The 16,931-nt window shown below is 41.0% G+C and overlaps 1 protein-coding gene across 7 annotated transcripts in view; it reads left to right on the top strand.

The window, feature by feature from the left end:
• The first annotated feature begins 8,485 nt into the window (after positions 1-8,485).
• Positions 8,486-16,931, top strand: part of lima1a (LIM domain and actin binding 1a) — a 75,194-nt gene continuing 66,748 nt past the window's right edge. For 3 of the 7 annotated variants that reach the window (XM_051071422.1, XM_051071419.1, XM_051071424.1), the window contains exons 1-2: positions 8,487-8,789; positions 10,560-10,740. In XM_051071422.1, coding sequence (XP_050927379.1) covers positions 10,616-10,740 — 125 coding nt within the window. In that variant the 5' untranslated portion in view covers positions 8,487-8,789; positions 10,560-10,615. Of the gene's footprint in view, positions 8,790-10,559; positions 10,741-12,203; positions 12,250-16,931 lie in introns of all 7 variants that reach the window. The other 4 variants (XM_051071425.1, XM_051071421.1, XM_051071423.1 and 1 more) reach the window with 2 other exon arrangements.

Genomic DNA, 16,931 nt, shown 5'->3' with positions numbered 1-16,931 from the left:
AGACAATGTAGCCTGACGTTGTTTGCACTAGCATTATTGGAAAACATAGACGTATACAGATATTACAGAGATGCAATGATGTGACTGTGGTCTCTAGCTCAAGCAATGTTCCTAGAAGTTGCAAGTGAACAAAGTCTGAACTGGCACTAACACCAGCCAGAACTAGTTCGGTGGTGGACTGGCTAGAGCACAGAGATGCTGAGTTTATTGATTATATGACTATAAGTGTTTGATCTACTCAGTTGATCAGTTTTCTGTTGAACAATGATACATCTGGGCAATTTGGGGTTCGGTATTACTTCGGCATGCAGACCAGAGGAGTCGGGGACAACCTCTTCTTCCTTTCCTGAGCCACAGCCAATGAAACCCATTTTACTGCTTACTTACTTCATTATCATCATCGGATATATGAAGTGTGTAGCTGAAGCTCTAGTGTGCTTTAACAATGAGACTTTGTAAAAATGTGTGAATAGGTCTTGTAATGTAAAGTGCTTTGAGTGTCCAATAAGTCTAGAAAAGTGCTACATAAATGCCGTCCATCTACCATAACTCTGATAAAAGTGGGGCAAACATTTAACAAGCACAGCATCGACGTATAGAGTCACATGACAAGAGAGGTATGTGGTCTCCCCGGCGGGTGCAACACAACAAGTGAACGAAAAACAAATAAAACTTAATCTATACCAGATGAACAGGCTTTGCCAAGGACACATTGTGCACATCAGAATACAGTTGTTCACCACATGGTACAAGTAATCTGTGTCAGGCTGCTGTGGATCAAACCATACAGATTGTCTTCTGACCATTTTTCTACTCTCTGCCAGTTGCTAAATATGTTTCCTGCATCCTGACAAAAGAGGAGCCCCCTCAACCCCCCCCCCCAATCCCCAAATCAAATCCAGGTGCAGATTCCACCCATGTTTTTTCCTCCAATCATAGCAGAGGTAGAGCTGTAACATCCTACCGACGCCAAAATAAGTGAGCAGTGTGAAAAATTACTTTTATCCACATCGGTGGATATGTGAGTTTGTCGCCTGTGGTCCACGTCTTTATGTGGATACAACCCTCTGCTCTTTAAATGTCAAGGTCCTCAACTGTCCATGAACTATGATATACAGTATAACACACTCACACAAACACACATAACATCTACAGCTATACCTATATATTCATTTCCACATGTTGTGCTCAGGTATTCTCATGTACTATATGACAGTGGACAAACATTAGGTCACTTTGATTAAAACTCACTTACAGTACTTACTTAATTACAGAAATAACAACCATTAACAGTTATCCAAACTCTGTATTCAGATGTTATTATGTTATTTTCAGAGTACGTTGCCATTTTTGAGGTACATGGGAAAAGAGAGATTTCCTTTAAAGTATAGAGATATAGTTGGAGTGCATCAAAGCAATTTTTTTTAATTGATTTTTTTTAGCATCTAGCTTATGTTTACAAACTATTCCTAGAATTAATCCCTATATTTTAAATCACTTTACACATCAAAATATAGTTATTTTGTAGAGAATGTCACATAATACAATTACATCACTTTTTAACAGAGGCAAACATCTGATAACAGAATATTAGCTGATGTAAATTTTTCTTTTTATTACTATTTCTTTTTATTTTCTTTTTCTTTTTATTACTATATCAGTGCTCTCTGGTGGACAAAATGTGTAATGGAATCACTTTTTCTAACCTTTTTCTAACCTATCTTTGACATTTCTGTACTTATCAGGCAGCCTACTGTATAAAATGATATTAATATGTGTTTCTGTAGAACTACAAATACTGTATCAGCTCTTGCCATGAATACAAAGGTTTTCTTGTTTTTATACACAGGGAATTTATGAGGAAAAAAGAGGAGGGGGGCTGGTGGTGGAAGTAAACACACCATAAATGAAGGTCAGCTGATGTAGGGTGTGCATGTGTGTTAAACATGTGTCCTACAGGGCAGGAATTTCATACATGTGTGGTGGGGACCAACATACACCAACAGTAGGGGGCTCATCCACCCTAACGTTAAACAGGTGGTTACCAAACACCACACCCCACTCTGAAAGCTGAAAAAACATTTCTCCCAGTATATTAACAGTGAACTCAAGAGGATTTGACTGATGTGTTTGATGGGCATCATCTATTTTTCTGTTATTATTTGTTCATTTTCACTTTTGTTTACATCCAAATGAATCCCACTACAGGACTTTTTCTAGAATTCTTGAGTTATGGCCAAAAGTGTTTTTTGTGAGGTAACCTTGACCTTTGACCTATGATCACCAAATTTTCCTGAGTTCATCCTTAAGTCCAAATGAACGTTTGTGCCAAATTTGAAGAATTTCCCTCAAAGTGTTATTGAGATATTGCATTCATGAAAATGGGACCGATGGACAGACAACCCAAAAACATAATAATGAGTTGTGTTACTGTGTCCCACTTCTAAGCAGGATTTTAGTTTGCAGTGACAAAATTAAGTAAATTCAAAGCAGACAGTATTGTACATTACATCAGCTCACAGCTTCAGATATTCAAATAAATTCAAATAAATAGCGGCAGATGGTGAAAGTACTTCATTTCATTCAGGTATTCATTTGTTGAAAAACTTAAACTGCCTTATCATGTCAGACCCTGCCACTCCCACCTGGCCTGCAGTAACCCCAGCACCTCCCGCCTTTCCACTCACCTGATCCCCCCTCTCCCCCCACGCCCACCTGCTCACCTGTTCCCCATTCCCTGCTTAGCTCCTTAGTACAAAGACTGGTTCATTTCCTCTTGTGTGCCAACCCAGCTGTAACTTTCCATTCCTTTTTTTAACCAGTTTTTCCTGCTTGATTTTAGACTTCACTTTCTGAATGCTCCTTTTTCCTTGGTTTCCCTGCCTGCCTGTTACCGACCACTTCACCCTCTTGCCTGCATTTTCCATTTTTAACCTTTTCTCTGCCTTTGTGTCAAGCAACTTCCATAAAATGGACTCAGAAGAGACACCATGGTCAAAATCGTAGCAGCACAGTTTGAGATAGCCTGATTTTTAAAAAATACTGTATTGAATGTTGTATCTTTGTTAGTAAAGTCAATGTATTCATAGACCACATTTAAAAACGATAAATACTGACCAAAGTGCTTCATGTAAAGATGAGATGTAACATTATTTAATTAAGGAAATAAAAATGCATGAATGCATGCATAATTAAGAGGATATAAGTTATTTAATAAAGTGTAGAATAGATAAATCTATCAGAGAGCAAATGAATAAAAACTGAACAAGTCAAACAATTAAGTCTCAAGCTCAAGCCACAGACTGTAACTTAATGTGTAAAAAGGTTGGTTCAGAAAATGTTCCTTCACGGTCTCATATCTGCTTCTGTTTAAATGTTTCCAGAGTGACCAAACAGACTAAATATAGCAGAGAAGAATGGAACTGCTGAACACACACTTAGCTAAATATGTAGGTAGGCTGCCAGGTATGTGGAGTGACAGAGTGTACAGGCCAGTAATTGTCTGCAATGGAAACGTCCTGAGCAATGTGCAGCAGCTTTAGATAGATAGATAGATGGATAGATGGATAGATGGATAGATAGATGGATAGATGGATAGATAGATGCACTCTCATACAGCACATGCACTCTTTTAGTTGTTGTTTTCTGCCATCTAGTGGCAAAATAGTAGCATTGCAAGATTTGCTGCTTATAAACTTTACTTTAAAGGCCACAGCGCCACCTGCTGGACTAAAATATGACTTGCAGGTCCAGAGAATTACTGTCATCAGGTAACTGAATATACAGTATAACAGTGAGATATTGTACTAAATTATGAGCAGGGTAGACTCTTATTTTGAAAGGTGTTACACAAACTGCAGTGGTGGAAAGTAACTACGAACATTTACTTGGGTACCTGCTTTGTTCTTCACTCAGAGAGAAACACTGCTCAGGTATTACTAACCACCTGGAAGAAGGATACGAGTCTCACAGTAACTTAATTGCCGTTGATTAAAACTGCTGTTGCCTGTCAGCTGAGCAGTCCCTGAATAACTAGGTTACCTGTCCCAGCTCAGGTGAGTGTGAGTCATTGGGAAATACAACTTGGATAGAAATTAAGCAACTGTCTCAGGAGGAGACATGTGTCAACAGGACGTATCTCAGGTCGCAGCTTCGTGTAGAGACAAGATCTTGAGTCAGTTTACACCTGAGCTGTACCTGTCTCATAGTCTGACAGAGGACAGAAAACCTGTCTGAAGTTTTCCTATTAAGGTGATGTGTCATGGCAGCCAGCTGGACTGCAGCCACGGTGATGTATTATTCCCTATAACAGGTGAGCAGGTTGGTTTATCAGGTTCTGTTATCATTTTAATCTCCAGAAGCAGCTGCTATGTAGCCTTACAGCAGGTAACAACACCTGTGTAATACAGTTAGATATGTGTTGGTTGGTCCACGACTTTAGTCCAGAGTGAAATATCTTTATAACTTTTAAATGGTTTGACATGAAATTTAGTACAGATCTCCACAATCTCAGGATGAATCATCAGTGATCCACTGACTTTTCCTCTGGCGCCACCAACTGGTCAAAGTTTTCATTTATCCATTGGACTATCTCAAGATCTACAAGATGGATTGGGACAAATATTGGTGAAGACAGTCATGGTTCCCAGTGGATTTATCCTGAAACCAACAGATGAGCTCCTGTTATGTCCAGGGGCATGGCCCCTACAAACCCTCACTAAACATGGAAGTTTCCTACACTTCCCATGATGCATCATTATGTTAGCCCTTTCCTTCCTGGTAAACGACCACGTCTTCAAACTCCCCATTCCCAGTTTAAAACAGAAGATTTCTGTTTGTAGTGTCCAAGTTCAAGCAGAGATACAACTGATACTTCCATATTTGGAAAGCTCCTCCAGACTGCGGACACTGTATGACTGTTTATCGGTACTTCCCCACAAAAATAAACAGATCTTATTGTGTAAAATCCGGAGAGCCCCTTAGGTCACATTGAGGCTGTGGACATTACAACATGGACTGTGGTATTACAAAAGTCTCTTCTACAAGCAGAGAGAAATCTGCCTGTCTAGAGGAAGTATTCAGATACTTTATTTAAGTAGAAGTACTAGAACAATGATCAGGAAAAACTCAATTACAAGCAAAAGTCCTATGAAAATACAACTCGAGTAAAAGTACAGATGTTTTAGCAGCAACTTTTGGTAATCAATTAAATATTTCTGTCTTTTTTTAAGTGAAAATATCAGAGATTTCATGGTTCTAGCTCCTAAAGTGTGAGAATTAATACTCTTCTTTGCTGTGAAATTAATATTTTGGGAGGTTTTTTGAGTGTTGCTCAAGGAAGAAGTCAGTGCTTAGTATAATCTTGTTCACAGGTGCCTTCTCAGCAGATTGAACCCTGGAACAGGTTTCCGTGTTTGAACAGATGACTGGGTGGCTGTAATAACTATAACTCACCCTTTCTCTTTCCTAATGACACTGAGTCACCACACAGACACTGATCTGTACCGATGATTTCATATCTGAGTGTGTCCCTACTTGTACTATGACATTTGTCTATTTATCTTGTGTAGATCATTGTCTAGCCTATACAGACTGAATGGCATATACTTATAGCTGGGTCATACAGGGTAAAGGAGGTTCTGCCATGGTGTACGCACATACAACAACTGGCCTGCAGCTTGATTATTTCCATTATTGATTAAAATGCAGATTATTTCTTTATTATAAACAGAAAATAGTCTCTCCAGTTTCCCAGAGTCCAGGGTGATATCCTCATGTTTTGTTTTATCCAACGAATAGTTGTGGTGCGTTCTCAGAGGTCAGAGTTTTGTGTTCCTTGTTGAAACGTTCAACTGGAACGAACCCTAAAATCATATTTCCAACCTAAACCCACCAACCCCGACATAAGGATTCAAGATGGCTGCTACTCGCATCAATAGTAGTGAACTCTCTGCTAATTTTACTGTTTATAGCAGTTCACTTCAATTAAGTGAGTCTAATATTAACAGCTGAGGTGTTCTTCAGGTGGAGTGCAGATTTGTTTTGAAGCTGTCTGCGAGCGTCCATGTTTTATCGACCTCTCAACAGGAACCCCGACATAGGTGATGTGAACTCCCAGTTCCGACTTCCAACCTCTAATGTAAACAGAATGCACTATGAAAAACTTAAAGCGACAAAATTGAACTTTTACTAAGCAGCAGTGCCCCCCTGCAGCCACGAGTGGTAATTCATTCTGTTCAGCTCTGAGTCCGAGCGGTCGAGTAGTTTTCATGCACAGAAAATAAAGTCTATCAATCTCTTAGAAGTGTAGTCCCACTCACTGGACTGGAACACAACCCAAATGGTTTATATTACCCATGATCCCCGGCTTCAGGAGCAGGAAGTGCTGTCCCTCTAACAAACCCACCAAACTCCATTTAAAATTCTTGATATTTTCAAAGTTTCCTGGCTGGATATCAGAGATGAACGCTGGTTTTTAATGACTTCTTTTAATGAGTCTTTTTAACTGATCTACAGTTCAGCATTACTCTTCAACTTGTTGGGCCTGATTCCAGCAGTTTACATAAAGCCATCAAAAACCATAATTAAAAAAAAGGTTCATAATTTTGCTTAAAAGATATTTAGTTTACATTTATATAAAACACAGAAAAACAGATGAGTTCTCATATTGGAGAAGCTTTTTCTATCTGATTAATGGGCCAATCATTAGAGCTCTACAGGACAGATTTCCTAATGTTGAGACTGGATATTTGAAACCACTTATCTACTGTGTAAACTCCCACCACCCCCCACTTCTGCTTAAGTGCTTGGTGCTTTAAAAAGGAAGCAAAAGAAAAAGTGACTTCAGATCAGATTGTAAATGACCGCTGTACATCCTGCAGGGGAAAATAAAACTATAACCTCAACCTTTACCTTGAAATTCTCAGGAATCCCGAGTGTAGTTGTTGGGAATTTCTACATGAGGCCAGCCCCTCTCTACAGCCGTCATGTGTTTGGGATTAGCCTGACTCACTGTTAGAGATGTGACATTTGGTGGATCTGAGAGTCTTTAGTGCCACCGCAAAGCTGGGATCTAATTATCCCAGGGCGCCTCAACGTACCACCTCAAACGTGGAGGAGAATTGACAAAGAATTTTCTTGGTTAAGATGGTGAATAAAAAATGTGTGTGCCGTTGAAACAGTTGGAAAATGAATCTGCAACTATTCGGATAATTATTTAAGTACTTTGGTTCCAGCTTTTCACACAGATTCCTCTTGTTTTAACTTTAAATATCTTTGGGGAAGATGTGTGTTTAAATGTATTTTTCAAAGTTCTGCAAATGAAATGGATAAATGATTAACCAAGGAAATAATCTGCAGATAATGATACAACATTGTCAGTGGAAGCTACTAATGATCTGTGTAGGACTCTGGTTTCCAGGTTCCAGCTGTATGAGGTCTAGTTATATTTGTACGAGCAGGTTGCATCCATGTATTCTTCATTTAAAGCAGCTTCAATCAATAGCAATGGATCAGATAAACCTCCATTTACTTATCAGCAGACTCTGTGGGGTGGAGACTGTTTTAGTGTCTTTTAGCTCTTTTTTTGTGGGGGTTTTAGACTCTGCAGCTTCACTGTTTTAGTTCAGCAGCTGTTTTCAGCCCAAAAAAAGCTCTAAAAACTCACTGTACACCACCTGCTCTGCAGCAAACAGCAGACAGACACAGTTAGCAACAACATAGTGGAGCATTTAGCATCTAAAGAGCCAGATATTTCACTCAGGAGTTGGTGGAGAAACGAGAGCGAATACTGGACCCAACTTCACTTTGGATTATGTATCTGCGAGCATGAATCTGAGGTAATGACATCAGCGTTGCATTTACAGCCTTTTTTGCTGCCTATCGCAGGATTAAAACACTATGATCAGAGTCATTGATTGTAGAGTTTAATAAGTTTAAGATTAGGAATCATAATGCAACATTATTGATCTGCTGATTGTTGTTTAAAATGTCTGAGCCTGAGGTGACGTCTTCAGACATCAGTGTTTTGTCCTAAACTCGAAGAGACTGACTTCACAATGATATTAAAAAAGCAGTATATCCTCACATCCACTAGTCTAACAATCATTTAATCCTTTCAGCTCTGATAATAAAGATAAAGGGGAATAAAAGCGTTGTGGACAAATTTCTCTGGCATGTGAAAGCACCTTATTCCTCATTTGAAGACTTCACAGGTTAGATGGGGATTTCTTTGTCTCATTAACAAAAAAACTTTATCTTTAAGCAACACATCCTCTTCTTTTCTCTAAACCACCTCCCTCGTTGTTTCAGCGCAGTCAGCCAGGATTGTGAATGAGTCACATCCTCTAAACCTCTGACCTTGTGAGAAAGTGGGCAGCCAGGAGTCTGCAGTTCACTCAGCTTCCAGGAATCCAGTGTGGGATTCCCCCCCTTCCTCCTCCTCCTCCTCCTCCCCCTCCTCCCTCGTCTTCCTCCCTCCCCCACTGCCTGTCTGCCATGTTGTTCAACACAGGGGGCTTTCACCACATGCCTTCAGGTTGCTTTGTAGTGCTGCTGATTGGACATGCGGAGGAAAGAGAGCTTGTACCTGCCAGGTGGAGGTGAACTCTGTTTCATTATTGGCTGAGAGGAGTTAAATGGGAGCGGTGGGACTCCTCCTACTTCCCTGTCTACTCAAAAAGGCACTAGTGGAGGCAGCCGAGGAGTAAAAAAGGAGAAGGAAGTAACACAAGTAGAGGAATTCTGAGACAGACGAGCGTCAGGGAGTAAAACAGCTGAGACAGTCACAGGTAGGTGGTGGTGTTTTTGCATCAGTTTCTGTTTGTTTTCCACTGGATGATGTTTAAAAATCAAGGTTAAACTGTTTGAAACATGAAGCTTCTTCATTGTGTGTCTGTTTGAAGTTTAAAAGAGAGCACCGGTGCATCCTTCTGATCTTCAAAAATCTAAAAAAAATCAAGCTGCTCTCTGCTTCTCCTAACCTCTGGCCGGGTCTCAAATTTCTCTATTGAACTTTGAGACTTTTTAAAACTAAACTTTGCATGGACTGCGTCAGTTTTACATGCTGCTTTGTTTGCAATCTAAACCCAAGTGACAGTGGCGACCTGAATTACCCCAAACAGTCACGATCATCCCTCATTTGTATTTGGAAGGAGAGGAATTGCGATGTTTGACACGACTGATCGGTCAAATAATCGATTAGTTGATCGGCACTGACAATTTGATTAATTATAAACGGCAAACATGCCTCTCAGATGTGAAGATCTGCTGCTTTTCTGTGCTTTTATCATCATAAACTCAACATGTCTTTGTTTCTGAATACGTCACATTCGGCTCTGAGGAAATTTATCTGGGTATTTTCACGGTTCTGTCCATCAGATAAGAAGCTTATCTTGATTGGAGAGGACCCGTTGTTACATTCTCATGGTTGTAGAAATGAATGAGCCCGTTCTACAGTAATTGGGCAACATCCTCCCATCCAGCATGTGATCACTGATTACTCATTTTTCAAGCAATGATGCCAAACATTGGATGGTTTTTGGCTTCTGTCACTTGTTGCCTCTCTTGTCTTAAATCATAGAAAACTTCTCTTTAGGTTCTTTAGGTTTAGGTTTCTTGTTGAGAGTAATACAGTGTCACCGTGTTTCTTGGGTGTTGTTTTAACGACCCCAGAGCTCGACACAAAGAAAACGGTGTTGTAGAAATTAACAAGCCGGTCCTAATTGGGTAACATCCCACAAAGGCCCACCTGCTGAGTGACGTCGGGCCTGTGACTCGAGCTCCAACCCTCCCCTCTGTCGTCATCGGCCCGCTCATCGGCCTCATTGTTGAACTCATCCGAAGCGTGTATAACTCACAGATGACAGTTATTTTAGCTAACGGCGTTGCTGCTGCTGCTGCTGCTGCTGCTGCTGCTGCTGCGTGTGTCTGCACGTCTCCGAGCCCTCGAGGCTGTGAAGTTGCAGGCAGGTAGAGACGTGTGTGTTGTGAAAGTGTGTGTATACAAGAACAGGTGGGGGGTTTGTGTAATGAAGGAGTATCAGTTGTCTTGTCTGCTGGTAGTTGCCCTGGAGGCTCAGTTAGAGCAGCGTCACACAGGGAACAGATGGTCAATGGGTGTGTGACGTGCTCTATTGACTTTCTGACTCAGACACTGCTCCATGCTGCAGTGGTAACTCAGTCTAATGTGTAGTCAGACAAAATATATTGATGTCTGGGTGAGGTTTTGTACTGCAGCAGTGGTAACACACAGGCAAATGTGTAATCTGACAAAATACTGATGTCTGAGTGAGGTTTTAGCGCTGATATAAAAGCCTAACTTTGATCTAAAGCCTGTTTAACTGCTCACAAAGAGGTTAGTATGACATTGCTTCAGCAGTGTGAGGGGGCTGTCATAAAAATTTAAATGCACAGGAAGGGTGTTGCTGCTTCAGCTCGCCGGTGTCAAAGCAGCAAAAGCTGCAGAGGAGAGGAGCAGAATCAACAGCACACCACCTTCGCCTCAGTTTTGTTTTTATTTGCGTGAACATCTTCCTTTTCCTTTCCTTCTTTCCTCTCAGAGCTGCGTTCCTGGAAAGCTGACAGGCAGATTGATCGCTCAGACGTGCAGCAAAACATGGCCTCCGTCGCTCCCTTCGGCCGCAGACAGTGGGCGTCCCAGTCACTGAGGGTCACCGCCAAAGAGCTGTCCATTGTCTCCGCACGGGGCAAAAACACCGCCATCGCCGAGCGCTTCTCCAAGTAAGTCTCTCCTCACCTTTTCTCCCCCCCCATCTCTTTCTCTCCCTCTCTTTGGCTTTGACCATGACTTAAATAATTTAGCAGCAGCCACTCAGCAGATAAGTCACTGTCTCACCCAGTTTTCTGATCAGAAATGAGGCCACACGTCTCCCTAACAACATCTCGCCACTCAGCTGTTTTCAGTTTCCTCTTTTTAGTGAAAAAGAATGTGGTTACCACACACATCAACCTACCAGTTTCTGTTTCTGGAGTAAAACTAAGAGTTGAAGTCACAATAAAAGCAAACCACCACCCAGAACTCCAACCTTTTACCTGTTAAACACAACAAATCAAGTTACTAAATTTATGAATTGCACGGTGGGACGTCCTGTCTGTATTTACTCCATCTGTCCACTAGGAGTTAGTGCTGTTCTGTGTCTGTGAGTGATGAAAACACCGTTCACAGTAGGTTTCCTCCTCTTAACAAGGAGTTAGAGTCTCAGAGCAAAGAGATGAAATATTTTTCTACCAAAGTCTTATAAAACTGATTTTCTGCGGCAGTTCCAGACTAAACAACTATTACTGTTTGACTTCTGAGACTGAATTTAGATTTTAACCCCGTAAAACATGTAAGAATATACATATAATGTGAAAAAATACATATATACACGTTGATATCCACACTTTCTTTCTTTGTCTTTTTTAGGGAAACACTAAATTTAGTCTTTGAATAAAGAAATAATCAAACATGCAAAGAAGTTTACTTGGTTTGAATTAAACTACAACAGAAACATTTTGTCTATTAACTGATTAGTCAACTGATTTTATTAATCAGCAACTTTTAGGATAATTAATGAATAATTTCAGTAATTTTTCAGGCAAAAATGCCAATAATTCACTGGTTATCGTAGCGTGTGTGAAGGAAAAACTGAATATTTTTGGATGAAACAAACTATTTGAATATGTGCTGTAAATAGTGCTTAGTATTTTCACTATTATCTGACATTTTATGGATTAAATAACTAAACAATTAAGAGATAAATCTAGAAAATAAATGGCAGATTAACCTCTTAATCACTGCTGATCTGGTGGTGGGTCAGTTGCAGGACTACAACACATAAATGTGACAAATAAATAAATTAAAGTAAAGTCAGCTTTGGCCTGACATAGTGTTAAACATTCAGACTGTTTTACAGACGTAAAAGTGAGACAGAGATCTTTTCTTTAGATGAGTTTTACGATATATAAACAGAAATGGACCAAACACTGAATCGACTGCGTGGGCTGAAGATTTTCCATCCAGATTCACTGCAACACATGAAATCATCTAATGTTTTTGGAGAGGAGCAGGGGACATTTCATCTTCATTTCCTGGGTGTGAGTGTAGCAGGGAAGGGCAGGACCAGATGCCTCTGCTTCTTAGTTTGTCTGACATTCTTATATCCATCAGCGTCCTCTCATCCACTGTCTGTCCTCCTCCTCAGGTACCAGATGGCAGCAGAGGAGGGCAGCGCAGAGAAGAAGAAAGCGGTAAGAAACCATGTCCAGTATGAAATAAATCTCGTCTGCACTCGCTGATCCTCTCCCTCACAGCGAAGGATGAAGCGTTCAGATCCTTTACTGAAGCTTTTACATAAAAACAAGTTCACACAGCGCAGATTGAACCTTTGAGCATCGGGTAGTTTTTAATCTTGTCTCCAGTAGCGAAGCGTATCACGTCAGCCGGCGACGATTGGTTTGCTAGAACCGAGTGTAGTGAGTAGACTACAGCAGCTAGTGTGGCAGAGTTTGTGATGTAGAAACCTCAGAAGTGTCTAAGAGGAGTTTCTGATGCTTCAGATAAAAAAGAAACTCTGTGTTTAGGAGGATTACTGTCTAAAAACAGACGGCAAGGACAAACACGAATTGTAATTACTCTCACAAGGGGGGAGACAAAGGTTCTACACGGCAGGTTTGAGTAAATGTATTAAAGCAACCATCCTCTGCATGAATGAGTCCTAAAACCAGGAAGTAAGTTAGCACGTCAGCACTCCCAGTTCCCTCGTCTCTCGTAGGTTTCAGTTAAATGAGGTCTGTGGTTTTATCACAAGCTCAAGACATTTTCAGGTTTGATACTCCGACATTTTAACGGTGTAAAATTACTCAGGCTGCAAATAACAGTTATTTTTAATTAATCTGCCACTTGTTTTTTCATTTTATTGATTGATTCTTCCACTTGAATCATTTCAAGAATTGTTGTGTAGCTTAAAAATGTTTTTCCCGTCAGGACTGTGTCGTCATGGTTGACTGACATCTCTCTCACTCTCCTGTTTTTATTTATTTTTTGCTAAATTTACTCCTTTTATCAGTCTCATTGTTAAATGGACACCTGCAGAGTATTTTTCTTGATGCTGCCAGATGATTAAATGTTTTTTGTACGTGAAATCGATCACGTTCAGATAAACGCAGTGCAGCAACAAGTACTATATTTCCTCCAAAATGTAGAGGGTAAAGTACAAATACTTAAAAATCCCACTCAGTTACTTTCCACCTCCTGTTTCCACTCACACATACAGCTGCTAGCTTTCCTCCCACACCTGTTGATCCACATGCAGCAGATTCAGAGAAGCTTCATTTCAGAGACAATAATCTGAGAGTGAGACGTCTGCTGCTCACACACACACACACACACACACACACACACCTCTGCAGTGTGTGTGCAGAGCGCCAGTAAAAGTAGGCGAGCAACAATGGCATCTGCTGTCATGCTGCGGCGGTAACAAGACGCCTCCGTCCCACCTGATCTGCGTGGGGAGGCTTGTTAGTGCCGTCTCTGTGGGGACAGAGCACAGCGGGGGGTGGGGGGGGTGTAGGGAGGTGGGAGGAGGTGCAGGGGTCAGAAAGCTTCTTTACAATCTCAGGTAGACCTGCTCCTTGACTGGAGAGCACACTGGTATCTCCAAACATCCACTTCTCATTAGTTGGGAGTTTTTTTACTCTGAGTAGGAAGAAGAGGAATTTTCTCAACTTCTAAAGGAACATTGAATATATGGAATTTAGAAATAAATATTTTTCACAGAACAGCAAAGACGAAAAAAACAAATTAACCAATCCAGGCAGCAATTTGAAGGCCTTGCCTTGACTTTCAGGGATGTTTTAGTGGATATTTTCCACGTTTTACACACAAATAATCAATTAATCTATTTTATATTTACATTTATGCATCAGTCAGTCCCAAATCTAAACACTGACACAGACACAAAATCAGTCACAGGCCTGTTCCTGAAATCCAAAGCAGCGCTATATATCAGTACCAGACTCCATTGACAAAAACAGGAATTTTAGGGAGCAGAACACAGGATTTGCTGCCTTCCATTAGTTTGTTTGTTCGTGTTATTGTGTGGCACTTTTACTTATTTACAGGATCTGAATACTTCCTCCACCACTGAAAGTCACACAATAACACAAAGAAAGAAACAGATCGAGGCAGCGGTATACCAGCAGCTCATGTGCTCTGCTTCCTAAAATAACCATATTTGTCAATGGAGTCTGGTAGCCATATAAAACAATGTTTCTGGTTAAACAAAAAGGGTCTTACTCTTTAATAAAAAGGTCCATCTCTTTGTCAGACACAATCTGAGCCTGTCAGTGGCAACAACAACATACTTTGATGTTGCACCGTTTTATTTGACTACACCGCAGCAGCTGTAGACTTTTTTAACTTCCTTGTTTTTAATGCAGAACATCAAACAGGAATTTTACTTTCATGAAGATCTTCTCTTATCTTTTTTTTTCTTTCTTTGCACTTTAGTAAATCAGTGAATCTTTTCAGCAGAAAAAGTAAAGGTGTTACTCTGCTGTTACTCGACTCCAATCCCTTACATAAACATCAGATGTAGACACCAGTCCTGGAGGCTTATCAGAGGATTATTATTCATCCTGGTTTGGTCACTGTGCAGTTCTTTGTGAACCCCCTGTTTAGGTTTCCAGCGCTCTCTCCCCTTTTACCTTTTTCTCATTTCCTGGACTTATTTTCCCTCTTTCCCTTCACTGACTGTCTCTGTTTCTGATTTTCTCTCCCTCCTCCTCCTCCTCCTCCTCCTCCCTTCACTCCCTCTCTGCTTCCTTCCCCTCCTTCCTCCCCCCTCTCTCTTCGTGTTGTAGACTGGGGTGGGCTGGTTACTTCATGCTGCTCTGATCACTTCTCAAGGCTCGCACATCTGGGACAGCTTGTAGCATTTCCAGCCGGCCAGCAACTCAACACACACTCACGCACGTAGATACACACTCAAAACGCCAACTGGACAGCCGGGTCGTCCACCGCCTCTCTCTCTCAGGTTTTTAACTCTCTTAACTTTTGACAAAAAGAGGAAAAATTTTTTCCAGCTCTTTTCTGTAAGCAGCAGCTCCAGGTTTACAGACGTGCATGCTGAGCAGCTCTTTGTCTTTTGTGCAGTTGTTTCTTCTTCTTTACATACTTGAAACTTTTGTTGCTTGTTTAAACATTTAACTTGTGTGCAGCCGCTGTTGCGTTTTAGTTTTAGTGTTAAGTAGTTTTTTGGGTTTTTTTTTTTTTTTTTAAAGCTTCATTCAGCAGGATCGGAGGATCAGGTGGCGTGAGTCCAACATTGATGGAATTCACTGAGGAAACTAAAAGCAGAGTCAAAGAGTGTGGCAGGCATCCCTCAGTGTTCTTCCTCTCCACCAAAGTCTGTAGGAATAATGAGTCATTATAGCTGGAGTGCTGATGTGTGACTGTCTGTGTGGCTGGGAGTGATCCTCTGCCTCCTTGTCACTTCTACAAGTCTTTGTTTGCAGGGTAGTCGTGACCAGAACTGACAGAAAATGAATCGTCAGTTGTTTTACTCTAACTTATGTGATAGTTAACAGAATATCTTTGGGTTTTGTGCCGATGGTCGGACCTCGCTTTGACTTTCAGGGATGTTCTGCTGGTTACTGGCCTGTGTCCATCTACAGAGACCATTTTATTAAAGAGTAAGATCCTTTTTGTTGGAACAAGAAACATTGCTATATAGCAATACCAGACTCCATTGACAAAAAAAGCAATTTAACCCAGCAGACTGACTGAAAGTCACACAATAACACAAACTAACTGGTGGTACTCCAGTAGCTCCTGTGTTCTGCTCAGTAAAACTACTGTTTTTGTCAATGGAGTCTGGTACTGATATATAAGGATGTTTCTGGTTAAACCAAATTATCTCAATCTTTCTGTACACTAATCAGTTAATTAATTAAATTAACTCTTTTTTGAACCAGTTAACTTTTTTTAAGCAAAAATCTCAATCATTATCTGGATCCAGCTTCTCAAATGTGATAATTTGCTGCTTTTTGTCTTGTCTTTTTTGTGTGTGTTCTCTTGGTTCTCCCTTTTAATTTGAAATAAGACAACTGATGCTGCATTTAAGTCTGAGCTTTAGTTTGAGTAGTATCTAGTTAAATGTATGAATCTTCTTCAGGTTGCAGAAGCTCTGCCCTCGACGCTGCGCAGCGGGAATCTAAGTGTTTTAAAGAAACGCTGGGAGCAACAACAACAACAACAACAACCACCATCGTCCAGCCACAGATCTCAGGCCACGCCCTGCAGCTACACCGACCCCACACCTACACCCAGGTCACAGCTCTCCCTGGACCAGGACGCTGAACCGGAGACGCAGGTTCACTCTGAGATCAGTGAATCCACCTCCAACCAGCTGCAGTCAGCTCACCCGAGGATCTGACCGACATGGAGGCGAGGCCCGGCAGAGATCCAGAGGGAAAGGAGGGAACAGCGGCGGCCGAAGTGCCCGAATGCGAGAAACCAAGCGTCCCCCTCAACAGCCTGAAGATGATGTTTGAGAAGGGAGAGAACCTGACCGACAAGGTGAGTCTGATCTTACCTTTTCTTATCGGTGATGGTGACCGGCAGGGTTTGGAGTTTGTCCTCACATTTCACTCGACACATAAAGACCTGCAGGGTGAAAAATAAGTACGTTTACTCACGTACTGTACTTAAGTACAATTTACATATCAGTTACAGTTGGCTGAATAACGAAATTAACATTTTAACCTTCATGAAAAGAGGATTTGCTGCATTAGTTTTAGGCAGGTGTACCTAATAAACTGGGAACTGAAAGCTTGTGTAAGCAAGATAAGGTTTTTTCCTTCCTCACAGGCGTGACGTCCACGTCACGATATGGAGTCAGAAGTTAATGAGCTGTGATTTAACAATCTGC

Source organism: Lates calcarifer, linkage group LG6 (genome assembly GCF_001640805.2).
Source record: "Lates calcarifer isolate ASB-BC8 linkage group LG6, TLL_Latcal_v3, whole genome shotgun sequence".
Classification (NCBI taxonomy): domain Eukaryota; kingdom Metazoa; phylum Chordata; class Actinopteri; family Centropomidae; genus Lates; species Lates calcarifer.
This window is presented reverse-complemented; position numbering and strand designations above follow the sequence as displayed.